Source organism: Micropterus dolomieu, linkage group LG19 (genome assembly GCF_021292245.1).
Source record: "Micropterus dolomieu isolate WLL.071019.BEF.003 ecotype Adirondacks linkage group LG19, ASM2129224v1, whole genome shotgun sequence".
Taxonomy (NCBI): Eukaryota; Metazoa; Chordata; class Actinopteri; order Centrarchiformes; family Centrarchidae; genus Micropterus; species Micropterus dolomieu.
Window position 1 is genome coordinate 11,925,741 of NC_060168.1, and position 27,049 is coordinate 11,952,789.

Consider the following 27,049-nt stretch of genomic DNA (forward strand, 5'->3'; position numbering starts at 1 on the left):
CCTCTGAATTGCAGTAGAGTAGAAATATAAAATAACATAAAATTGAAATTGTCAAGTAAAGTACAAGTACTTCTAATTTGTACTTGTATAAGCATGGTTTTGCCTTTTAAAACACGTATATAAAGTATTTATACAAAAGTACTCTCATGATACTTGCCATTACCAAAAGAATCTTCTCATATATTGGCATAGTCTTATAAAGAGACTGTTAAAAATGTCTCAAATTCACAATATCAACTATTCAGTGCTTCCAATTCCCTGCTCATGATCTTGTTTCTGCAGCTGTACATCCAGTTCTTATTGTTTGTTCAACTTGCCTTATTTGTAGTTTAAACACAACACTGAGTCACAAGGGATATTATGACCTATAATCCTACCCAGGGATTTTGTAACATTTTCCAAAAAGACGTGCATTCCCAAACCATGTGGAGAAAGATGCCACCAAAGATCACGTCAACAGTACCCATCTTATACAATTTGACAGCAGTGTCCTGTATACTCTGTTTTCCAAGTTTTATATTCACATCCTAAAGTAATGCAGCGCTCAAGAACAATTTGATTGCTCAAGTCATCAGGTCAGGGTATGGAAATCTTCTGACTCTACTGCCACTAGGTTTTATCTATTTAATATCCGTTTTCTGTGGGTTGCTCAAAGTTATTCTGGGAAACGTTAGGACTTGAGGAATCTTAAGAGGATGTAGATGAGGTGGGGGTCTACCTAAACAACTCAATAAATAATCATCATGGATTTGTCTTCTCCAGTGTTGACTCACTCACTCTGATGTGCGATTACTACAGCACTCTGGGGGAAAATAAGACCTTTCATTCCATATAAGCCTCAGATATATTTATCTTCACATTGTGCACTTTTCTTTGTTCTCCCACTGCATTTTCTTCACAGGCTAGTGTTTAAGAAACATCACCAGAAGACTGAAAAATGTGTTTGATGTTAAAAGCTAAGAGAAAATAACCCACAACAGTAGAGCAAGTTATACATATAAATACAGCCCATAAGTCAGTAATACAGACTATAGTTACCTCCCAATTAAGATTCCATAGTATTACAATGCTTAAATTATGCACAATAGCATATTTGGGGGTGTGCAAAAACCCCGTTAACCTTTCAGAGCAAAATTATTCTTTAGGGCTTGCAAATCTGTTACTACAACAAGAATTTGGTATAAAGGCAAAACAAAGTATATAAGTAAGGGTTCAAGGGAGAGGAGACAAACATTACTTCAGCATGCAGTACAAATAAAAAAATAAAAACAATGGTTTCATTTGAATTATTTATTAAGATATAAAGCAGGCACATGAATATAAGAAACGTGTGCACTAATAAGTCAGCTCTCAATAACAAAAAAAAAAAAAAAAAACACAGCAAAGTAGTTTTGATATCACTCAAGATTCAAATTCAAACTCAAACACAGCAAAAGACAAACTGTGAGGAAAAACACTCTCGAACTGCTTGGTTCTACAGTAAAAAAAAACAAAACAACCTGTCAAATAACTATCCTGCTATAGTTCACAGACGTCAAAAGAGCAAAACAAAGCTTCAGCCCCAAGACCAAAGCAGCAGGATTTCAAAGCCTCGCCGTACATCAGTGCACCGCTATGTAGCAGAGTACTGTGTACAACTGGAAAACAAGCTGCACAGAGCAACTACAACCCACAGTTGTTACCTGAAGTTAAAAAAAAAAGTTTAATTTTAAAGCCTGCCACCTGCCAACTTGTTTCTAGTTTTTCTAAAGACTGTGCATGACATAAAATCTTGATTAGTGTTCAGGCTTAAGGATAACAAATACAAACAATAAGCAAGAGTTTAAAGTCAGAGAAATCCCCTCCTTTCCTCGCCTACCTCTAAGCTGCGGAGAGAAAACATATTGATCCCTCGATTTGGACACATTCTCAAATTGCGGAGGTGTTTGGTCTCATTGACAGTTAATGAAGCTTGTCGGCTTTGGAGAGTACCGACGGGGTCCGTTCATTGTTTAGCCCACTGGGTTCTGCCAGACTCTGAGGAGTTGGGGCTTATTTACAAAGTCTGACTCAACTGGGTGGATCTGTGTGCCTTAAGTGTAGGATCAAGCACTTGTACCAGTAATGCAGCAAAACACAAGGCTGGGAGGAATATGTCACCTTTGGTTTGCTGCATCATGTGAATATGAAAAAGAAAACACAAAAATAAAACTTGAGATGTTTAAATTATAAAAAACAAAAAGACAAGGGGGAACAAATAGTCATCCAGCACTGAGAACAGTGTTAAAGATCAGTTTGAACTGTTTATAGTGGCATAACAAAGTATGTATAAAGTTATAAAAATGCAGGCAGACATGGAAATATATAGACTTTGGCTCCTTAAGGCGGAACCAAAACATATTTTAAATCTTACCAGTTAGCCCAGCACATCCAAATGAGCTACAGTTATTGCTTAAGTTACAACAAGGCAGTTGAGATTTTGCATAGTTGATATTTGCAGTACAGAAGGTATTTTGCCATAATCAAACAGTATAGTGGAAAACACCAGAGACCCCAGAGTATTACTATAAAACTGGTTAAGATACAACATAATCACAAGCCTCTTATCATGGGTTCTTATATCTATGAAATCCACTTCTCTTCCTTACATAAACTTGAAAGGAAAAAATGGAATCTAATTAAAAAACAACAACCTTTGTCCAGTTGATTTCCCTCTAACTGCATTTTCCAGAAAAGAGACAGTTAATGCTATAGACTAGAGCAAATCTGAATCCATGGAATAGAAATTAGGCAGTGTAGGAATATAATGGGTCAAACAGGCAAGCCATCAACGCAAGGTGGGACATATGTTATAAAACCTTTTTTTTCCCCTGATAGAATGACGAGCTCTATCTATATATAAACTCATTGGTCAATATTTTGTCTTCTCTGGAATCAAGAACAGGGGAGTCTAGATGCTATCCATGGCTTTAAACTCGCTCAGAGCCTGCACGGGGTTGATATGCTTCTTTTGAGACGACCTCTTAACTCTGTTGGTTTGGCCGTCATCCTGCTTCTCTCTCTTCACCAGAGGCTTCTTCTCGGGAGCTTTCATCCTCCAGGAGATAGCTGGCATGTTGAGCGCCTCCATGCCTTTGCTCTTCTGGTACTTTGTGGATGCAACGTAGGAGGCCTTGACAGTGGATACCACTGTGTTCATCAGGTTCTTGGCGGCCTGAATGAGGGACATGGCGCTGTCCAACTGAGTACGTAGAAGAGACAGGAGAGAGCACCAGAAAAAAGGTTAAGCTTGGTGAAAGCTAAGGACATTTACATCTGTTTTGAATTCATGTCATGGTGGGGGGGGGGCAAGACTTGAAAGTTTGTACGGAAGAATTAGCGACCTTTCAGAGTTTGTCTGGCTTACAAACAGATGTGAGAAATTTGAGAATATAGAAAAAGGTCACACTAATTTAATCTCCACAACTTAATAGCCTCAGAGACACTGGTGACACTTGACAGGAAATGTTGGAAGCATTGGCTCATTTCAGCCCTACAGAGAGGAGGGAGGAATTCATTACTTCCTGCACACTGAGGCAACCTATTTTAATTAACTGGACTGGCAAGTAAGTGGTTAATTAATGCTTAAAAGGGTTTGTAAACATCGGCTTTATACAGTGTTATCTTAAGTACTAAAAAGGTTAGGAAACATTTGGACAACATTAGTCCTTTCTACTACAGATGAAGTCATTATTTTTCTGTTTATTCATTATAAAACATAAGCTGTAAGTTGCAGGGCAGAATGAATCATACAACAGCCGATGCCATTAAGTTTAATATTTTTAATTTATTTGGGCAGCACACCAGATAATAAAACTTAAGAAAGTAGCCAATGCTTTTTATTGATTTAATGATTTTTCTAGCAATTAAAGTACCCTGTGGAGATTTCATTTTCAGTAAATGCAGTTCTTGTTCCTCACTAAAATGCACTGTGTGCATCCTTAAGGTTTCAGAAAGAGACTGCACTCCCTGCCTCAATTTAGATATTTACCCTTTTTTGGGAATGTTTTGAAATCTGTTCGCATCATCTTTCACTCTTCACTGGCACATGGCTACCTCAGAAGCTGCATTACTGCCACCGACTCTGACCGCGCCCTGCCATCCTCAAAAGCGGTTCAATTTAATACTTCATTTCAATTGGTCTACTACTCTTAGGCTATGTTCAGACTGCAGGCTTTAAATGCTCAATTCCAATTTTTTTCCCAGATCCGATTGCATGCGCAGCGGAATAACATGACGTCAAATGCAGCGCGCTGTCAGCTACAGAAGTAAACAAGGAGCAACAGAGGTTAGTTCCGGTTAGCTCACGGGAAACTCCCTTATTTTATTGTGTCCTCACAGGTCACATTTCTCCCGAATTATGACAAGTATTCACAACTTTCTGTTCTTTTCATTACAGTTTCTGGTGCTGGACAACACTACTGCCCTACAACATTCTCCCTTTCTCTCTCTCCACTGTGTCCGCTTGGACAAATAGCATGCACATAACTCAGGAGAGAGCTCGCGATCTGGTGGATTTCAGGTATAAGAAAGGGAATGAAATGAAATGAGAGCAGATGAAGAGGAGGAAGAGAGCCACATGTATAATAATGGCTTTGGGGAGCTTTTTTGTTCATTGCGGCTCCATCTACAACAGAACAGCTGCTCTAGAGTGATGTCAAAGTCACATCAATTCCGACCTGAGTGTCCAGACTGAGGTCGCATTTAAAAAGATCCGATCTGTAACAGATTTGGACCACATATGAAAGTGGCCTAAATCCGAACTGGAAAAGATCAGATTCCATGTGATTTGGCCTGTTCACATTGTTCAAGATCAGATCTGAGTCACATATGAGTAAAAAAATCTGATTTGGGTCACTTTGGCCTGCAGCCTGAAGCCCTTAGTGACTGAGGGGCCTTTCGCAGTGTTCATGGTTAAAATGACGTTGGACTTACCCCAGAGACAACAAGCTCTCCTCCAAGGTTCTGCACCTCAGCCTTGACTTTGCTGCAGATGTTGAGCTGGTGGCAATACAAGGCAATACGCTGTAGGTAGGCGAGCAAGTCCTGCTTACAGGTAGAGTCGGGACACTGTGACACAGAAAGACAACACGCGTCATATACATACACATCAATTACTTTATAAGCACAAATAGGTTTGTGGTTATACTGCTACCTGCTTGCAGGTTGTACAATGAATCAATTTCTTGTCACCTGCAGGCGCTACTCAATCTGAATATTTATGTGATTCTACAGACGCAGTGATCTCACACTTTATCAAGATGAGTTAGTAGCAGTGTGACAGGTAAGGTAGACACCCACATTAGGGACATGCTCAGAGCCAAAATGACAAACGCACGCCCACAGCGTGGTAGATTGATAACACATCTTCACAGGGTTAAGCACGATCAAGTCACACAAAATGCAAATTCTATTAGGAGGCAAACACTGCTGTCAATCAATTACATTATGGTCGTAATAATCTTGTATGAGGTCTTTTTGGAAACAAAAATACTTGATCTAAAGTAGCAGCAGCGCAGTTCGGAGATGAGTTTTCAAAATTAATAAAAGTAATCACCCCAGCTGTCAGTAATCTTTGAAAACCCTCCATCACAACAACTGAAACAATGACTTTTTTAAAGTGTGATGCGCAAATGAACTGCTGAGGGTTGGGAAAGCACTCAAATAGGCATCAATAATTTCAATTCTCAGAGGAAACATGCAGTGGATGAGAAGTTTAAAGTGTGTGGCAACTATTTTGAGGTTATGGGATCAATACCAAGTTGTAAGACAGACTTATTCTTAAATCCAACAAGGCATTAACAATACAACACAAAACCAAAATGGAGCCATTAAAAAAAAAAAAAAAACAAACAGCCTCGGGAAATCCAATAATTTATCATAACACCCACTTGAAAGTGTCAGTCCCACAAATGCATGTCATTTAGCATTGGCAATCTTTCTGAATTATTTCATCTCGTCATAATTAGACTTGGGTTCTTCCTTGGAACACCATTTCCAAACCCCTTCCTAGTTTGCTAGACAAGCCACCTGCCAGCATAGTAATTAGGCCACAGTACTCTTCTGAGCAGCTCATCAAGTGAGATATATAAACACTCTGAAGGGGCTCTGCTAAGATCTACAATCTGATGTAAATCGTCAGAGTGACCTGACACACAAACGGTATTGTCAGCAATGATCAAGACATGGCGAGGCTGACTCCCGTTTCAGATAATGAGAGGCTGGCAGCTTTTCAAATCACCTACTGAACTAACTACACCTGTGAAAAGCATTGGGGCAACCATGTGAGTGAGCAAGCCAAGCAAAAATACTGGCTAAAACACCGGTATTTGCAGGTGGTTGGCTGTCTGAAGGAAGAGTCCTTTGGCAGCTGTTAATTCGGAGTGCAGGGAAAGGGGAAAGGGAGGTAATAGCAGCCAATCGCTTAATTAATGGAGTCTCAGCTGGTAAGGTCAATGTCGAAGAACTTAAGTGTGCAAGAGTGTTTGCATGTGTCTAGACAAAATGAGGAGGCACTCTGTCTGGCTGTAAGTGAACATATGATGGACATCTCTCAAAAAATGGCCATTTCCGCCAATCCACAAAAGGTGAAGAAAACAGTTTTATTATCTCTATGCAAAGGTTTTTGGACACATAGAAACTATGATGCGTCTAATCCTGCTGAGCGGGGTCAGCATCCCTGCTGTGAGTGTCGAGCGCTCCGCTGAATATACTCCCAGACATGCAGCCATCCCAACTAGCACAACTGTGTACAGTATCATCACAGTAATAGGGTGCTATAGTAGACACACAAATAAATATAAATAAGTGAACCATCCTTCCACCATACTCAAACACCTTATTTACATACATAAAACACAAAAAGGCCACAAAACCAAATACAACTAAACCCATTACATCTTTCCTTAGTGAGGGCTCTATGACAATATGTATAAAATGGAATATCATCATTACCATCCTCTCCTGATTAATAGAAGGATGTGCTAAGTAGAGTTGACATTCTATTAAAGAAAGGTATGCAAGAGGAGATGATGGGAAGAGAGAGCTGGAGGGGATGATCATCATACAGGAGAGGACTAATACATTGCTGGGATGCTGGAGAAAATGGGAAATGAAGGGAGGTTAAAAAAAAAAAGACTAAAGAACCAGAGAAAAATAAGTAGTTGGAGAATAGACGGGGATGAAGAGAGAGCCAGAGGGGGAACGGTATGGAGGAGTAAATAAGAGGAAGAAATCCAACAGGGGAAACGGGACATAGACAGGAGGATTCAACTGTAGGGGGGAGGGGGGTATAAGTAAGTAAGTAAGTAAGTAAGTAAGTAAGTGAGTAAGTGAGTGAGTGAGTGAGTGAGTGTGCGCACGCACACACACACGCAATCGCAAAGACCTGGGATGAGGCTGAATGCAGCAGCCATGCTAATGAGGGCTTGGGGAAGTATTCAGACGGCTGAGAGCAGGGCACTGTGAAAGCATCACTTGTGCTCATACTCAGCTCAGCTGCTGGCTTCACTCAGCACTCAGGAAACTCTGCAAGGCTGCTCTGACTGTGACATGTGAATACATAAGTTGTACAGAGAAGAGACAAGAACACCTTGGATTGTTTTGGTAATGAAAACAGAAGCACTGTGTGTGATTAACTAGGGTGCAATTCACAAGCTCATTATCGTTTCAGAAACTAAAGTACCTTGCAGACTACCTTCCCTGTGCCATGTTTCCAGAAACCAGATGTATCGGTAGGTAACTCACATGTCACCAGACACCTTTGGTCTCTGCTATGGTTAATACATAATTAATAGTGCAAATACAAAATAAGTGGGGCATATACTGTAGGTGTATTTGTTTAACATATTTGTTAATGTATCCTCAGGATGTGTAAACACCATAACCCAGCAGGCAAACTGAAAATCACATCTAGCCTCACAATTGACCCTTCGCTAAGCCCCGCCCACCTTAGTTTCTGTTGCTAAGTCCAACAAACTGTCGGCGCTACCACTGTCTATTACTGCACTCCCCGGAGAAATATTGTCAAATTTGTTGGAAAAAGCGATCTCAGAAAGAAGCAGACAGTTTTGCAGTTGCGTTATATATTTGAAGGTTGTATTCAGGCTGTCAAACTGACTCAAACGGACGTGAAAAAAATGAAAGATAGAAGCTAAAGCCTACCTCTCACACAGTACAAGTGAACCACCGCATACCCCGACGAGTGAGACAAAAGACAACGATATGAACGATCAACACTGTTCCTGTATAGCTGGGTAGACCACTATTCATTGTTACAATCATTAAAAAGCAGAACAGTAGGACTTTATTACGTTACATTCAGTAGGAAGTTAGCTAGCGTTAGCTAACTAACATTACATTAGGAACAATCTACGGCCGACATTTCTGGATTTATGTTAGGTATTGGAAACAGAATAAATTCTATACTGCGCTGTGTTCAACCACTCTGGGTAGCAACTGTAACTATTATTAAGTGTTAATATCTTAGAAAAATACAGCTAAAAAAAGCTAGAAAACGACTCTTTGCATTAGTGTCAATGAAGTGCATCCATGAAAGTTCGGTATTGGAAACAGAATAAATTCTATACTGCGCTGTGATTGGCCAGCTGTGTATACGGGGTGTGGCTTAGCAAAGGGTCAATTCCAACAATTCAGTTTCCATTTCACAAAACTTGCTCCAGTGTGTAAAAAGAAAGGGATCATCACTCTTGTTCCTGCTGAGTGATGCTCTCCTCTAAGAGACTTCCACCATTAGAGCCCATCATTGTATTAAAAAAAAATGTCCATCTTGCCCGATTGCTGCTGTAAAATGTTCCTCAAACCCGATGATATATCCTCTGCTGTGTGGCCAGTTACAGACTGGGACAGTTAACCTTGCTTCGTCAGCTGGTATTGAGAGATGGCAACGAGGGGGAAGGGCACTTGAGACTCCATCACACAACTCTGGATATCTTTTCAAGGCAAACTAATAGAAAAGGTGAGTCACCGTCTTTCAAAAAGGAGCAGTAGTACAGGTAGAAATGTCAGTGATTCTTACGGAGTTGTTCTAATCTCCTTCTCTGCTGGCTTTAAGCGCCTTGTCAGAAAAATTAAGGTGATTCATGAAAGTTGGATCAAAGGGTAGCTGATCATTATTCTAATTTACAAATTTTATCTCTTAAGTAACAACGTCTTACATGACATTTAGTATATTCCATATTCATGAGGGTCTCATTTTCTTAGTGTGTGGGCAACTATTGCTTTGTTTTATATTCCTTAGCATTTAAGTTTCTCTAGAGGAGGTTCATAGCGAAGTCTAAACAAAAGCAAAAACTATTTCTTCCCCTCAACAACAACAACAAAGGCCATGAAATAAGAAAAGAAAATGAGGGAATAAGAATGACAAAGCAGGATGTTGAACAAAAGGATTTCACTGTGCTACGTGTTGGGTAATGTCCATGATATAAATGATGATCAGGAAGGTCAGGTCCCATCATTGGAAATGCCATGCAGTTCTGCTGAATTCCATTAAACAGAGCAGAGACAGAGCCACTGTGCTGCTGCCGCCCAGCACTGACCTTTCAGGACACATCACCCAGAGGAAATACCAATTTCCAATATTTACTGACACGGCAGCATTCTAATGTGCTGCTGCCAGCAACCTGTTGGGGAGTGCCACAGGGCAGTGAACAAGGGTTTTCTGACATGTTTTGTTTTTCAGTCCCTTCAGTTTGTGAGAAAAGTGATACTCCCATTGCTCTCAGATCTAAGTGAGGTGTTTTTGTTTAGAGGGACTTTGCTGTTCTAGTTCCTGCCCTTTGGTCTGGTTATTTAAGAGAGAGAAAGTCCAGCTTAACAGTTAAAAAGAATGCGTTTTTATTTCCTAAAGTATACTGATAACTACGGCTCAACCCTATAAATCAACCCATATCATAACGTACTGACAGACCAATTTGTTCTCCTGCCACAGTTAAAAGCCAAGCTCAAACAAACACAAAAACCTTCATTCAGGAGAGCTTCACTGTGTAAAGAAAACAACAAAAATCTGTGTGCCTGTGTGTAGGGGTGTGCATCTTCACTGGCCTCACGATTCAATTACGATTATCAGGTCAATGATTCAATTTGATATCTCGATGCATCACCTCAAGGGTGGAAATTTTTAGGGATCCTCGTTACGAATATGAGGGCTACAATGTGATTATAAAACAAATATAAGCCGCAATAAAGATGTGTTTTTCTCAGTGTGACTACTTGCTACTTAAATCAAGGTGTTTGTAACAATCCAAACAAGTAGGTAGTAATGAAATGCAGCTGTTTAATGTTACTAGTTAACATTATTAGTACTAATTATTAGTATAGAGTCAGATGGGGGTTGAACTACGCACTTTACAACGCTCCAGCCAAACCACGTTCACTCCACCTTAGTATATCTGTTCCTTTTTTGTCTCGTGTAGTGTCATGTTGGTGTCTTGTCCTGTAGGTTGATTTTTGTAATCTTGTATTGAGCACCACGGGCCTTGAGAAACAGCATTTTGTTCATTTGCATACTCGCTATGTCCTAAACAGTCCTGTCCTCAGTTTCCAGACTGCAGTCTGCCTTCACTTTTCCAGTAGTTGGAAGACGACAGACATACTTTAATTAAAAGACACACAGTGACCTACACTTTACATTTACTTCCAGACTGAAACATAGCGCCCATATTTCCCCTGCTCCGGTCGCTTGCCGCATGTCACATAGCTTTCCTTTGAAGAATGTGGAGAGGACACTAGCTAAGTGCTACCGTGCTGCACAGTGCGCAAGTGAAAATCATTAACGTTAGCTGCGCATTGATTTTATTCTTCATGTTAAAGTTTAGTAGCAGCAGTCATTCATTCAACAGCTACCTGTTTGTGCCAATCAGGGAGAACAAGTCTCTGTTGTGTGCACCACACAAACGGTCGGGAGCTGCACTTCCGCATTTCTGAGTTCCGCCTTTTTTGTTCTGTCAACATTACGTTATCAATTAACCTCTAGATAATTGATTGACATTTGTGAATCAATTCAGGTCTGTCTGTCTGTCTGTCTGTCTGTCTGGTAGAGGGTTGCAGATATTTAACTGTGCCTAACCTGAGAAATGACCTTCAGGACAAGAAGCCAGTGGGAACCTTTATCTGCCATTACACCTCAAAACTACCGCAGGGGATGCAGGGATGCTGGGAGGCAAAGGTATATATGATAAAGTGAGCTGACTGCCACTGGGGAAAAAATAGTGCGACTGAGATCTATTGCAAAGTTTAAGGAGATACAGGAAAGAAAGCACTGGAAAGACCATTCGGTTACTTTAGGTGGAAACTGAAGTAGAAGATAGGGATAGGAAATGATCGATTCCAAGGTAGTCTGTAGGCTTAAAAAATGTTTAATATATTAAATTAAAAACTTGAAAACAGTGGCAGTAAATACAACAGCTAAATTTGACTTAATGAAGATAGATGAGAGCACTTCAAAAAAAGCACTGAGGAAAGTGCGTGAGAAGCTCAAGTGTTTTAGACCTCCTGATGAAGTTGAATATGCTGATGATCCCTGCGCAGTCTATTTTAATGGGCTTTACAGTTAATGTGTTATACATTAGATTTCACACTTCTGATGTGGATTTGGTTATGGTGGATGGCTTAATATAATATCTGCCATGGTCTACCAATATCAATCAAGATGCATTTCAAACAGAATGATCATTGCCAGATCTCCTCTCCTCACTGCATCTGCTAAAAAGATGCTCCATATTTGCAAGAGGCGCAATTCAATCACACTGGCACTTGGGAATGTTAATGTGACATTGAAGCAGACAGAGAGTCTGGGTGTGACAGGAGAAAATCAAGCTGGGGGCAAGCCAAAAAGACCGACTTTAGAGGTAACCACAGGGACCAATTAAACGGCCCTCATCAATTGTTAATGTTCATGCTGCACCTGTCAGTCAGGAAATTCACTGTAGTACTTGTAAGCTAAACTGATACCTATTCTGTTGCAGCCGTGTTAAGTTAAGTACAAAAAGGCAAGTTAAAACATTTATACTTCCAACACCCACCTTTACTCCTTTTTGGCTCAACTTGATACCGGCCTGCTCCAAAACCTCAGCTTTACAAAACCTAAGGCCTTCAATAGCTATACACTATTTAGACTGACCAAATCATGAAGTATGAAGGGTCTGTCTTCTCCAACCATCCAAACGAAGTTTGGCTGTTTTTCCATCTTCCTTCAACTGGATTCTCCACCTCTAGAAGCTCTCTGGTTATGAAAGGTGGTTCTTTCAAGGCCAAACTTTTAAATCGGGCCTTTAAATATTGAATTATCATGGGCAAATGCCTTTCCAAACAATTTGGAGTTGATCTATTTTCTTAAGAGGCAAAAAGGTGTGCTTCACTTCGTTGGGCTGAACTGCACCTGACCCTTGAACTGCTGAGCTGAGAATTTGTGGGCTCTCTTGGTGATGTTGCTTCTCCACTGCAGTAGGCAATTTACAACCCTGTCTGCTGTAAAGCGTCCAGGGCCAGAGCTGGGATTAGACTGTGACCAGCAACAGAGCCCATGGATCACCATAAATCTTCACTGATTGAATGCAAATTGGAAAAGTACACTATGTATGTCAGTATACATCATGAGAATAAAGCTTGCACAACAAACGCACGCACACACACCTAGCACATGTCCATTCTCTAAATATGCAAACCTTATTTTATGTGCATTTGTATGTGTACATGCACGTGTTTATGTGGTGAGCAGGCAAGCAGCAGATATTTATGGGCTACATAGTGGCTAACACATTTGCATTATAAATCTCAATTACATAGCATTATTTGTTTACCAGCCTGCTCAGATGGAATTCTCATAAGGTGCCCTGCAGTGGAGGCTCATAAATTCTTAATAAACTGCAGTGCAGACCTTTGTACAGCACTGACCTAAATCCTGCAGCTCATCTCTGCACTACACTCATTTCTTTAAAACTTTAATAAGGCTCTATTACACATATTTAACCGTTTTGCAGGAAACCCAAACTAGACCGAGTCCACCTGCGTATCTCTGTTGAACACAATATGCCCGTACCAAAACACGCCATGACACAGTCTTGTGAAGGAAAATGTAGGGTGAGATGCTATCAGTCTGGGACCATCTGCCGATGTGTTTTATATGAGAAGTAAACCCTCATAGGCCCTCCAGGCCAGAGGCACAGAGCACAAGTGATTAATATGCCTAGGTTAATGAGGAGTCCCAGCATTGCCTTTGCTCCTCTGACTCTGTCAGTTTGTGTGCATCTCGGTGGTGATTCACTTAACTATTGCTGCTGGAGTATGTAGAGCATCCCAACATGCCATTCCTTTGCTGTAAGTGGGCCTGTGGCATCTCCTGCTTTGTTAAGAGATATGACCCTAAATATAAACTGCCTGCGTAAATAAATAAATTTGAAAAAACAACAACAAAAAAAACCCTGCCACCTGGCAATTATACTGCTAATTAAAAGGCGAAGCACACTTAATGGATTCATCTCTCAGGAGGGATGTTTCTCTCTCTGCAAAAATGCACTGTCTTCTTCTTTCTGTCTCTCCTATCTCTCCATCTGGGAGCCTTGGCTGATGTGTTACGGGTGAGTGTCGCCTGGTCTGCTAGTGTTTTGGTCTCTGCTGAGAGAGAAAGGCTAAGAGGGACAGCTGGATGGGTTCAGAGGCTGGAGGGGTCCTCACTCTCTGCAAAGACTTCTGTTCCAACAGCCAAAGCTCTTTATTTATTCATACTTTGAGTGCTTCAAACCCCAAAATCCCCTAATAGTGTACGTACACACACACACACAGAAGAATGAAAGAGAAACGAGTACCTACAAATAGTTGAGGATGGGAGAATAAAATAGTCCCCCAAATGTATTAAATCCATACACATGTGCTCGCAGAGAGGCAGGTCAGTCAACAGACATGTTTGTATGTGGGCATACACACACTCTCACGCCTGCATGCTCACACACCTGCCCATCTGTTTTCTTCGGGGGATAACACTGTCATTAAAGTGAATAAGCATCTTCAAAAGCGGCAGTGAGGCATAAAAAAAGTCACTTTCCAGAACGGCTTATTCCCTATTCAGATGATTCGATGCAATTAGGTCAGAACAGATCACACTTACTTTGTGATAGACATGGGCCTGTAGTGTTAAAGATCTGAGGGCACCTTAAATAATATATCACATGTGCAGGGGCTATTGGAGGCCAGCAGCTCATTATGAGGAAGAGATCTCCGCTGAAAGCTATATGCAGATGTTTCCAGTATGTGTTGGCATAATTGGAACACCTGGTTGTGCACCAGCACAAAAAAAAGTACTTAAAAAAGTACATCATATACACCTCTTAAATCCGCTTTGAATGTGAGCAAAATTTATGGAAAAAATGCATGGGCTATTTTTGCCAATATCAGTACATGTGGAACAAACTTAAGTGCCCCAGCCGGTCCAACACATCTCATTACACAAAAACTACATTTTACTTAAATGAATTATTAACCACGTGTAGGTAAACTGGAGCCCTGTCAGGAAGTGGGTTAAGTGAAAACTGAGTTTGTTAAAGTGCAATTTATACTTCTCCGTGAAATCGACGGCGTAGCCTCTGCGCAGCCCCCTACCCTACGCCGTAGCCTGACGTGCACCTCCTCAAATGTAACTACACGTCGAGTCGACGCAGGCCGTAAGCACTGTGATTGGTCGGCTGAGAAGCCTCGCAATGTCTGAGCCGACAGGAAGTGCCCGTGCTTTGAAGTAACTTTTACTAGCTGCCAAAACAGCGGCTGTAACACGGTGGATCAATATATTTGACCGTCGCAACCCGAACTAAATTACTTGTTTCACTATCAGAATGTGATCCACTTGGTTGATAACATTTGAAAAGGCTACACCAGCCGCACGTATACAATTTTACCCCCATTCACGTTAGCGGAGGGCTAAACCGGAAGTTAGCCTGCTCGGCTGGCAAAAGTTAACACAGTGGATGCTGTAGCACTACTGCCGACTAGTGTTTGGGGGTGTAATTGCAGATTGACGGACACTCAAATGCACAAGTATAAATGCCTGGCTACCCTATACAAGAGTATAAATCAAGCTTTAGCCTGAAAATCTGGGTTTCTGGTTCCAACAATATTATATTAATTACTACATTCATTATAATTTCATAATAGTACACTATTTTACCACTAGTTGAATATTAAATCCAGTTCCAGACAGAAAAAAATCTAAAGGCTACACTGTCCTTCTTTAACACTGACTCAGTGGACATTAAGGCAGCTGTCAGGTTGTCAGGAGTTGCACTTAAACATCACCTTTTAAATGTTGTGATTAGTCGCAGTGATGGAACATTCCTATCATAGTTATCCCACTGTCTGGAGGTTGTCCTGCTAACCACAGCAGACAACTGGCTGAATTGGGAGGGTCGTCAGCGGATCGTGCTCACCTGGGCCCATAGGCTATAAAAGCTGGCCCATGTTTTCAGTTCGGTCTCTCCCTTCTACCAGGTTACATCCATGCTGTGGCATCTTCTTTTTGTACTTGTGTTTATTTTAGTTTAATAAATTACACTTGTTTAAACTAAGTACCTTAGGTGGACTCCCTCTTTGTCTCATTCCCTGAGCCAGTTTGTGACAAGGATGATATGAATATTTCTTAGGGCTGCACGATTTATCTAAACGCAATCGCGATGTCGTCATGTGCGATTACATAACTGCAAAACGGGTGCGGTTTAATAAAACAGAAAAGGTGTGTGACACTGTCTTCTCTGTGTGCGCTGCAGTCTGCTCATTATCCACGCTCACACTAGGATCTCGCAAGTGCCTCTAAAAACAGATAGGCCTACGTGCAATCAGAAAAATTATTCATGAGCAGTGTGCCAGTAACTTAAGACAACAACCTACCATGAACCCCCCTCCCCGCCCCAGTCACTCTGTGACAGAAACAGAGTGACGTCGTAGGCAGTTGAAGTGGTAATACAGAAGAAAACTGGGTTAGGATAAGGAAGGTTTGGGGTTGGCTCGATGGCCATTTAATGTTCGCTATCTCTGTTCTTTTGTTGTTCAACATGTTCATCTTTTCATAAAGCCGACATACTTGTCAGTCAACGTTCATTAATCTACCAATCACAGCCTGGATGGGGCAGGACATTCAACTAGTGGTAAAATAGTATACTATTGTGAAATTATAATGAATGTAGTAATTAATATATTATTGTTATAGGCTACCAACAGTATACTTTTAACTGAACATTATACTCTTTATTTATTAATATTATACAAATAAACTCATGTATACCAGTTCCTCCTCCAGGTTGTGGATAGAGTCTCTGCAATGGACAGTTGTAGATTTAGTCAGAGCCAAGATGTCAATGTGCCTATATTTGCTCCTTCTAGTCACCTCCTTTGTAGAGCAACAAAGTCACCTTGTTCTGTTTTACATCTGCTTTGGTAGTTGTTATAAATATTGTTTAATTTTGTTCAAGTTGAGAAATATAGGTTTCAAAATGTCATTATTTTGTGCATTTCCCTTGATAATCAAGCAAGTAGATTCATAGTACCATTTGTTCCATTATAATCGAATCCCAACATCGTCCACAATAATTGCAATATGACTTTTTCCCCAAATCATGCAGCCCTAATATTTCTGAGTGAATAAGGATGAGGATAATTTGGGGCTTATTAGCCTATAGTATACTGTGGTATTGGTGTCAAAAATGTTTTATGGACTTAGTGAACTGACAGGGTAAATGGAGTACTACTTGCCCTATGAAACAGTTTTATTTCAAACTGAATATTACTTGTATAAAAATGATCAAATATCAAATATACATCATGCATTTCATCTAGCTCTGACAGACGGTTTATGCACTTTTACTTTGTATGCGGTAAATCTATAAGAATTTGTCTTTGGGGCTTGTTTCTGTTAAATGAATTGACATATTGAATTGTGGAGAATCTAACCGATGTTACAATATGTAGCATGTCCATACTGACATATTGATCATATGTTTAAACATTAATATTTGTATTAACGATCTAAGAAGCTTAGAAGCAGCTAATGCGAGCGATCTGGCGGGGTTTCAGAGGTTTTATACATCCGAAGTACTACTATAAAAACCAGAACAGGCGTTTAAAATGAGATCTGCGTTTATTTGTCAAAATGTGTTTCCACACCAGGCCAGTAAATGGGGGTAGGTGGCTATTTGGGAAGTTTTACGGTGTATGGTACAAAATAGATTCAAACAGATGTGTTAATGGCCAATGTACAGAATTAAAATCAATGTGTTATAGTCAGCGCTTAAACATTAAATTTGGATGAACTCAATACTAAACTAAAAGGCTTTCTGTTATGTAATGTAATGTTTTGCCAACATGTTGATAAAGATGTCAACAAAACCAAAGTAAAAGAGAGGCTTCCGTCGCCTCCAGTGTTATCGAAATTGAAATCTTACAGCAAACATGTAAAGCTGGTGTGTTTCTTCCTAAGCTAGTGTTCTTAGGCATAAGTGGAAGAAGCCCACAGCTGGTACATCTAAACCACAGAAGCAAGCAAAGTCTTTTACAGGAGAAAACCTCAAACTGACAACCATGTCTTGTTGAAAACATCACAACTAAACTCTTCCATGATTTAGCAACAAAATGTATATATACACTGCAGCCACAGAGGCAGTAAGTCCCTGCCTAAGAGATGGCACATGAATAAGTTGGGGGATAAATCATGTACAGTGTCTCCCTGAGGGGTGGTACAGTGCAAGTATTTAAGTAAAATATGAGGCCATGGAAAATTGAATGTGTGTTTCCCTATGTCAAGGACCATAGTCTCTGGGGTTAGGATAGATGTGGAGAGATGATGGAATTGGGAATTGGGTAGTGGGAGATGGAAGGAGAACAGAGGGGAGTGTTTGATCCTGGAATAAATTGATAAAGACTGGGTAAGGGGTGTCTCATGAATAACAAATCATGGCGGTTGTTAACATCTGAAGGGCTCTCTGTGCGAGCCTTTTACTTGGATTTGCTCCTAACTGAGCAAATGAGAAAAAAATAATTAAATAAAAAGCATTAGTGCAAAAAGAAATTACATGTGATGAATGCTGTTTTGTTGCTATTTTTGGTAGACACGGCTTAAAGCACAGAATATTCCAAAACAAAGGTTTACCTCCTATTTTGAGTCTTTAAATCTGGCTTACACACGAAGCAGTTAAGGGCATTTAAAAACAAAAAGAAGGGGCCTTGAAATGCAAACAAATGAAAGTGTTGCTCTTTCAAACTCTGCGAGAGCACGACGGCAAGCAGCAATGTCGGTTCACTTGAGATGAGAACAAGTTGTGCTTTTGGATAATGAAAATCTTTACTCAACTATAACAATATGGTGTCAACTTGTGTTTTGTAGTCATAACATTCATAACTTAGTAGATAGTAAATTTAACTTCACATCATAATTGGTGTCAGACGGGCTGGTCTGAGTATTTCAGAAACCACTGATCTACAGGGATTTGCACGCAAAACCATCTCTAGGGTTTACAGAGAATGGTCCGAAAAAGGCATGCAGAATACCATCTCTGAATGCACAACACGTCGAACCTTGAATCAGTTACAGCAGCAGACGACTCCTGTCAGCTAAGAACAGGAAACTGAAGCTACAAATTCAAACAGGCTCACCAAAATTGGACAACAGAAGATTGGAAAAACGTTTCCTGGTCTGATGAGTCTCGATTTCAGCTGCAACATTCAGATGGTAGGGTCAGAATTGGGCGTAAACATCATAAGAGCATGGATCCATCCTGCCTTGTGTCAACAGTTCAGGCTGGTGTTGGTGCTGTAATGGTGTGGGGCATACTTTCTTGGAAAACTTAGGGCCCCTTAGTACCAATTGAGCATTGTTTAAACGTGACAGCCTACTTGAGTATTGTTGCTGACCATGTCCATCCCTTTATGACCAGTGTACCCATCTTCTGTTGGCTACTTCCAGCAGGATAACGCACCATGTCACAAAGTTCAAATCACGTCAAACTGGTTTTGAACATGACAATGAGTTAACTGTACTCCAGTGGCCTCCAGTCACCAGATCTCAATCCAACAGAGCACCTTTGGGATGTGGTGGAACGGGAGATTCACATCATGGATGTGTGGCCGACAAATCAGCAGCCACTGCGTGATGCTATCATTTCAATATAGACCAAAGTCTGAGGAATGTTTCAACACCTTGTTGAAAGTATGCCATGAAGAATTAAGGCAGTTCTGTAGGCACTAGATACTAGAAAGGTGCCTAATAAAGTGGCTAGTGAGTGTATGTGCCCTTGTCTTATAACAGCAATTGCACATGGGTCAGATTCCTTGAGCACATCAACAATTCACAACATGGAGGTAAAGTTAATATGATGCTGGAGCAGAGTTGGAGGAAGAAATGACTTAATTTTAGTTTATTATTTAACATCTTTCATGTAGTCCCCCTGCCTGAACCATGTTATTTCCAATAGACACAACAGTAGAGTCATGTAACAAAGTTTGTGCAACAATATTTCTACTCAAGCAAGTGAATTATTGTCTTTTATTTGTCCTTTGTGTTGCTACACTTGTTGCTAATTTATTGGGCGTGACAGTGTTGATATGGCACATTTCTAATTATATAGCGGGGTCACTAGCACAAAGGTGTAGTCTACGTCAAACCCTTTGGGGTTGAGATTCATTAATGACTTACATTGTCGGCAATGGTGCGGCCCAGCTTGTCCATTCTTGATCCTGCCTCTGCAATTTTCTTTGCAGCGCTGATAACATCAGACGTATTCTTCAGTGGCCCTTTCCCCCTGGGGAGAGAAAGTCGAAAGATCAGTCACTGTTTCTGATCTACTGCAGCCTCATTCAATATGCAGGAGCAGCATCTCTGTCATGGAACGGCTGTTTATTTTTTCAGTCGGAGGAAAGTACGGATAGAGAAGCATGACTTGTGGGTACAGTTCAGGGAAACGTCATTGAAACATGTGTATGCTTGTGCACAGACGACTACAGATAAACACTCTTGCACCATACTGTTCAGTCAGAGCTGAGAACGTTTTATACCCATAAAATGCAGTGCCATGGTCCTATTCTTTAATGACCTACTATCACACTCTTTTGAAGCACCATCACCACATTTACAAAGTAGGGTACTTAACACGTATAATCCTGTATTTCTAGCATATAATAGACAAAATATATAGCTAATAAGCTTTTAAGAAACTGAGGAAATCCTGATTCAATGCCATCATATTATAGTGGTCACCAGTGCCGCATGCTTTCCATCACAACAGAAATTCTCAGTACAATGTATTTTGTTCCTTTTATTCAAGCAGCTTTCCCACTTTATTAGAGGGCTCAGAAGCAAATCAGACTGGTTTCATGTCTGCTGGAGGAGAAATATCAGTTGCCCTCAAAAAAGCTACAGACCAGGTCTTCATTTGAATGGTCAGTTTAATCCAGGTGGGGAACAAAGAGCAAAAAAGAGAGAACAGAAAGAGAGATGAGGGTACAATTCAATTTAAAAGCTTTGGTCCAAGTCCTTACATTAAACATCCATTCTTGACCTTCTTGAGCCAAATGAAGCCCGTCCCAACAAAGGTCAGTCCAGCCCTGACCTGACCCACTGTAAAGCTTGTCAGCCATTTGCCGTGTTTTTTCTACCCCCACAAGGGACTCTGGGACACAGTTGGCAAGAGGCACAAATTGGATTCAAAGCTGCTCTCTCCAGGCTAAAAAATGAGCCATCCAACCCAGAACAGATGGAATTTTGTGTTCTGTTCTCTCGCTTCCTCTTTGCTCCCCTCCCGTCTCCAACCCTTCTACTCTCTTGCACTCCCTCTGCTGCTCTGCTGTAAAGCAAGTCAGGGTCCTAGTGGAAGAGGCCACGCGTCAGAGCACAGACTGGCAGCTCTCCGGGGACAAGTCAACCCCTGGAGAGCTGGAGGCATTGTGATGTGTTTTTTTTTTTGGGGGGGGTGCGCTGCATGTAGTGTTTTTAATAGTGTTGCTAGTGTAATGTTGTAGTTTGCTCAAATAAAAAACATCACATTACAATGCAAAACATCCCCAGCTTTAGCCTTAAGATATAAAAGTGCCAGCTGCTAAATTTCCTCACCATCTCCAGCTCTGCCTAGGTGGACAAGCAACGATCAGGAAAAGCACAAAGAGGCCACAAAGACAGACAAGTGAACTCCTGACAGGAGGACTCTCGTCAGATTTTGGTAGTGGATTTATACATGGAGAGGGGTCTGGTGACAGCTACAGGCCTCCAGATGGGTGTAAGCCACGTCGGACCGAGCACTCCACAGCACGGAATGCTATAAGAACAGGTGGCTCCCAAATATGTTGCATGTTTCGAAGCCACACATGCCTTATTCATGAGAGCCGCCATGCAGCCATAAGCAATGCAGGTGTCAACAAGAAACTGTCTCACTCTCTGCAGATTTGTCAGAAGAGAGGTCCAGAACAATTACAGCATACTGCATTAACCTAGGCAGGGCCTTATGCCAGCTCAAGGTTGAGGGGGCAATAATTTGGGCGCAAGCTAAATTAGCCAGTTACTGACCTTCCAAGTGCGAGCCAAGGCATAATGTGAACATATATATTCAGCCCAATAAACATCAATGTGTTCCATTAGACACAGACGCTGGCATACATAGTAGAGGTCAACAGATAGTGGATTTTTAAAGGACCATATATGAAAAAGCCAATAGAAAATAATTAAAAAATAAATGTATTTTCAAAAAGATACGAAAACCTTAACCAAAAAATGTCTTCCTTGAATTCTGTATACATTTAATAAATAAATCAAATATTGAAAACACTAATAAAGTTGTTATGAATCATCATGTCTAGGTTTCTAAAATGCAAATCCAGATGCTACACTGGCTTCAAATCAGAAGAACCATCAGGACATCACAACTGCAGTTTGCAGGAGACAGTGGGGAAGGTTAGCCATGGTGCACAACTACAAAATGCACATTTAATTTTTTAAACCACACCTGTTGTTGAGATCCAACTATGGAATGGCATTCCAAATAAATCCATTTAGGGTGGTGGTTTGTTATTAAATACTAGATGAAATAAGCTGGAAATAAAAGGCATGGAATTTTGTAGGATTTAAAATCCAGCCACCTAAAAAAATAAAAATAAAAGCCGCTTCAGGCATCCAAACCACACAGCATTTCTGTTCTTGCATCACTCTAATGTAAGCTACTGTAAACACGTTACCATTCACTTAAGCCTAAACTCGCTAATGAATGAACTTTATTGTGATTTAGCGGTCATGATTTCAGCTTACATGGGGAGAGGTGAACAGCTACACTTTAGCAAAAACATCTGATGTTCTGTAACAACACAATACCTAATGTTAAACTACATTTTGATTAATACAAAATGAATACAGTTACTTGATAAAGAGCAATACTCAGCCAGTGATGGTAGGCCTGTAATGGTGTAAATGGAGAAAATGTTTTTCAGTAAAGCTTTTCTTTGAATTCCTTGGGCATGCTTTATATTGTAAAACTGAGAGAAGCAGCCTTCATGGTAATATAAAGATGTTACTGCAATCGATGCACAAATTAAAATACATATAAACAGCAGACACCATCCAATAAGGAAACACTGATGGCACTCAGATGGAAAAAGCACTATCTGCATTCAGTTTACATGTGTGTCTATAGTGGATGTAATGCAAAAGGCAATTCTTTTTTTCTTGGCCCTTTGGATGAATAAGAAACAAATAAAAATGTGCAGGGTTATGTGTAAACTTAGTCAGATCACTGGCTCTGTTAGTATTTTGAACTCTGCTACAGTATTGTACTGGCCAAAGAGATGGATGGATCTTTGACCCATTCAGAAGATGAAGAAAGAGGGTCAGCATTTTGGATGTGACTCAGAGTTAGTCACAAAATTTCCCCTGAGTAATTCACTTGAAAATGTAAAAAGGCAAGGTCACGCAAATACAGTCAGACAGTCAAAAGGTCTCCTCCCATTATCCACACACACAGACACAACCCCAGCATGTGAGCTAGACAATCCTACAGAGACATACATACAGTCCAACCCTAATCAGAAAGTGTCAATATTTTGTTATACATTCATGTCAATAAAACCAATTTGAATTGAATTACCACACCCAGCCATACATTCCAATGGCATGTGCACGCACGCATACACACTACATCATACACACAAAATATGTCAGGGAATCTCAGATGATTTGACAGTGAGGTTACAGTAACTTATGTCACATTCAAATAAAAAGTTTATGGACTAATTTACCATAACTAATCTTTATTACCAATTTTCTGGATGACATTCCTTAAAAAGTCTCTAAACGTCTTGTTTATCGGTATCACATCCATTGATAAAGGGCTGCCAGAGGAAACAAGATTTTATAGCTGCTTAGCTAGAGGCATGGGGTAGCAGGATGGATAAGTATGGTATATATGATTTCTAGTGATGTGGTATTTAAACATACAGTGCACTAACGTAGAGCAGGCATCTGTAGCCAGTATTAATGCCTGGTGGACAAGTGCACACTGTTTTGCGTTATGAAAGTCTGTAAGACCTTGAGAGAGTCCAAGTACTGAGCATCGCTAAAAGCACCAAGGTTGAAGGTTCATTCTACTTGTCTATGAACCCCAAGGTATTTACAGTACTAGTGTGTTAACAGACATTCTTCTAGTATTAACGTGAACAGCATTTAGAAAAACATTTTACAGTATCAGAAATTACATAAATGTCGTCTGGTCAAGAGTATCAATTACTTTGGGATTGGCAAATAGGTTCTGATCGTCTGTTTTTAGTTTGGTTGTGGTGCTACCCTTTTGTTTACATTTGGGTCACTGATGTTATAAAACCTATGTGATGTTGATTAAACTCAAATAATTAAAAAAATATCGCAAGCTTTTCTGCAGAGATCAATACTATAAGTATGAACCAGATTTGTAAGTTTTCAGCTTTCAGTTCTTGTAACCACAGAAACTTTAAGACACACTTACTGTTTTTAGTAGAAGCACATTTATGGCAAAAATGTTTCATACTATTGCAGGACACAACACGATTCAGAAGATTTCTCTGCCATCTTTAGGGTCTCACCAAACCACTGACATGGGTGAATATGGCCACCCTGTAGCAACTCTGCTGAGTGAGACAGTCCATTTAAAATTTACAGTGCACACCCAGATGTATTCGTGTACCAGACAGAGGGAGATTTGACACACTGCTTATGGTTGTGCATATTAAAATTAGGAGAGGATGGAAAAAGAATCAAGAAGAAAATCCTACCAACAGTGCTACTTAAGGAAAGTGAAGAGCATTGATGCATGAACAGTGGCGTTAAACTGTGTATAGTATTGTGCAGATATGGGCAAATGTTGGGAAACAAATGTATTATTGGGTGATTATATTTGGCTTAACTTAAACGTGCATATTGTCTCGGGAGGCATTTTGCTTGAATTGCACAATGATTGGAATATTAATTTGAGGAAGATAAAATGACACATGCGAATTAAGAAAGAACTACAAAGATTTAAGACCAATACATAGTACAGCCATACTACACACCATTCATTCTTTCTGGTGAGCCCGTCTGAGGCCAGATAAATATCAAATACAATTACAAAACATCATTTGCTAGGGAAGGAAATGGGCTCTATGTGTGAGCCAAGCTGTTAGTCCAAACTCACCTGGTGAAGTCTGTCATCTCCATCATGATCATGCACATCTGCTTAGCCAACACAATGATGTCATTGCCACTGTCATCCCACTTGGACACCTCAGCATCCAGCTTGCTCTTCTCTTCCTGGAAGCTAGCCACCTGTTCAGCAATCTTTGCCTTCTGCTCCTGGGGCAACTGGGCCATTATAGCCTGGAGGAGCAATTATGGAAAGCGTAGAGGGTTAGCACACGAGACCTCAACATACCATTTCTGCCTCCAGGGCATTTTATTTTATGTCTGCCCCATGGTATCAATGGATGCGCATACGTTTCTTGCCAGGCAAGAGCATGGTGTTTGATATCAAAACATGCAAATGGGATGCGAACAACATTAGACACACCTCTACATATAATGCACTGCAGCTCAACAACACTGCAAATTACCGGCTAAATAATAAATATAGTTAAATAAATACCTATCTTACAGTGTCAATCAAAAATGCATAATATAGAGTCTGTCTTTTCTGTAAATAAATGTCATCAATACCAGTGCTCTAAGATTTCACCGATTGGTCGAGGTTAAGGAGGGGATTGTAAACCTTTTTACCTACAAAAGCTGGGTTCAAAAAGGGGTTCGCATGGGACATCTTCTGGAAAAATATACATTTATTGAAATCTTAGACTCTGGCCTCTGAAGAAAATCCATATAAGCGCATTTGTTTAGCTGTACTTAATATCATGTGCAAATGTGTTTAGCACCATTTTTATCCATCTTCTTGGCTGGTAGGTTAAAGAGCAGTGTCTAAACAGGCAATCAGACATTCAATAAAAGCGCTTGTGAGGCCGAAGTGGGCAGACACTTAAGAGCAGGAAATCGAATATCATCGCAAGAGCATTCATTCCATTACTGGTAAATGGGACTCCCTTCTCTAGAGTCACCTAAGCTTGAACAAATCTGTTCAGGGCAGTGCACAGATCTAAAAAAAAAATAAAATAAATAAAAAACTCTCACATAATCTTTGGTAAACATAAACAGCATAGAAATGTCCTGACGGACCACTGCCATTAGGGATTTTTGAGATGAATGCAATACTCTGTATTCTTTAAATCAGTGGTTCCCAACCTATTTTCCTTGGTGCCCCCCCTACTTTTATCTAAGAAAAGCTGAGCCCCCCCAACAGCTGACAAAACACGCACACAGAAAAAGATGATGTAATTTGAAAATAAGCGCTGCTTTTGACACCATTGATCACAACATCATGTTAGACAGACTGAGGCACTGGGTGGGGATCTCCGGTACTGCCCTAGAATGGTTTTCATCCTACCTGTCAAATAGGAAGTTTTGCGTGTCTGTAAACAACTATGTCTCTTTGTGCTGTCCAGTCAAATATGGTGTGCCTCAGGGGTCGGTCTTAGGATGCATTTTGTTTTCCCTTGTATCTGCTTCACCTTGGACATATTATCCATAAACATGGCATTTCTTTTCATATTTATGCTGATGACACACAAATATACTTGCCCGTCAGATCCACAGACCCTGGAATGCTGAGTTCACTTACCGACTGCCTTTGTGAAGTTAACAAATGGATGTCAAATAATTTCCTCCAGCTGAACTCAGACAAAACAGAAATCCTGGTCATCGGGTCCCAACAGATAGCTAACCAAATACTGCCATCTGCGGGTTCCCTAGTAAATCGCATTAAGCCTGTTGCAAAGAACCTTGGTGTTTGGTTTGATAGTAATTTAAATTTCGAGCAGCACACCACAAAGCTTGTTCAATCAAGTTTTTATCAACTTAGAAATATAGCAAAAATTCGATCTATGTTAACTTTTAAGGACACCGAGACCATTTTACACACCTTCATCTCATCACGTCTGGATTATTGCAACAGCCTTTTCACCTGTTTAACCAAAAAATCTATTGATCGACTCCAGACTGTCCAGAACTCAGCTGCCAGGCTTTTAACCAGAAAAAAGAAATATGACCACATTACTCCTATTTTAGCTTCATTACACTGGCTCCCAGTATGTTTTAGAATTGACTTTAAAATTCTATTGATCACTTTTAAAGCTCTTCATGGCCTCTCGCCTTGTTATATTTCTGAACTTTTAGTCCCATACGCACCAGCACGTACCTTGAGATCCTCGGGCAGAGGTCTGTTGTCTGTTCCAGAGTCTCGACTGAAAACTAAAGGGGACAGAGCGTTTTTCCTGTCAGGGCCCCGAGGCTCTGGAACAGCCTGCCCGAGGAAATCAGGTCGGCTGAGTCAGTGAACTCTTTTAAGTCCCTTCTTAAAACATACTTTTATAGGAGAGCTTTTCCCGATCTTATTTGACTTTATTTTATCCCTTTTATTTTATTGTATTTTACTAATTTTATATT

General features: G+C 40.4%; 1 protein-coding gene across 1 annotated transcript in view; it reads right to left on the bottom strand.

Annotated features, from left to right (window-relative positions):
* Window positions 1-1,275: 1,275 nt before the first annotated feature.
* ctnna1 (catenin (cadherin-associated protein), alpha 1) overlaps window positions 1,276-27,049 on the bottom strand; it is a gene marked incomplete at its 5' end in the record, with an annotated part of 84,895 nt that continues 59,121 nt past the window's right edge. The window contains 4 exon segments of the mRNA XM_046030179.1: window positions 1,276-3,220; window positions 4,954-5,088; window positions 19,706-19,811; window positions 24,696-24,877. Coding sequence (XP_045886135.1) covers window positions 2,930-3,220; window positions 4,954-5,088; window positions 19,706-19,811; window positions 24,696-24,877 — 714 coding nt within the window.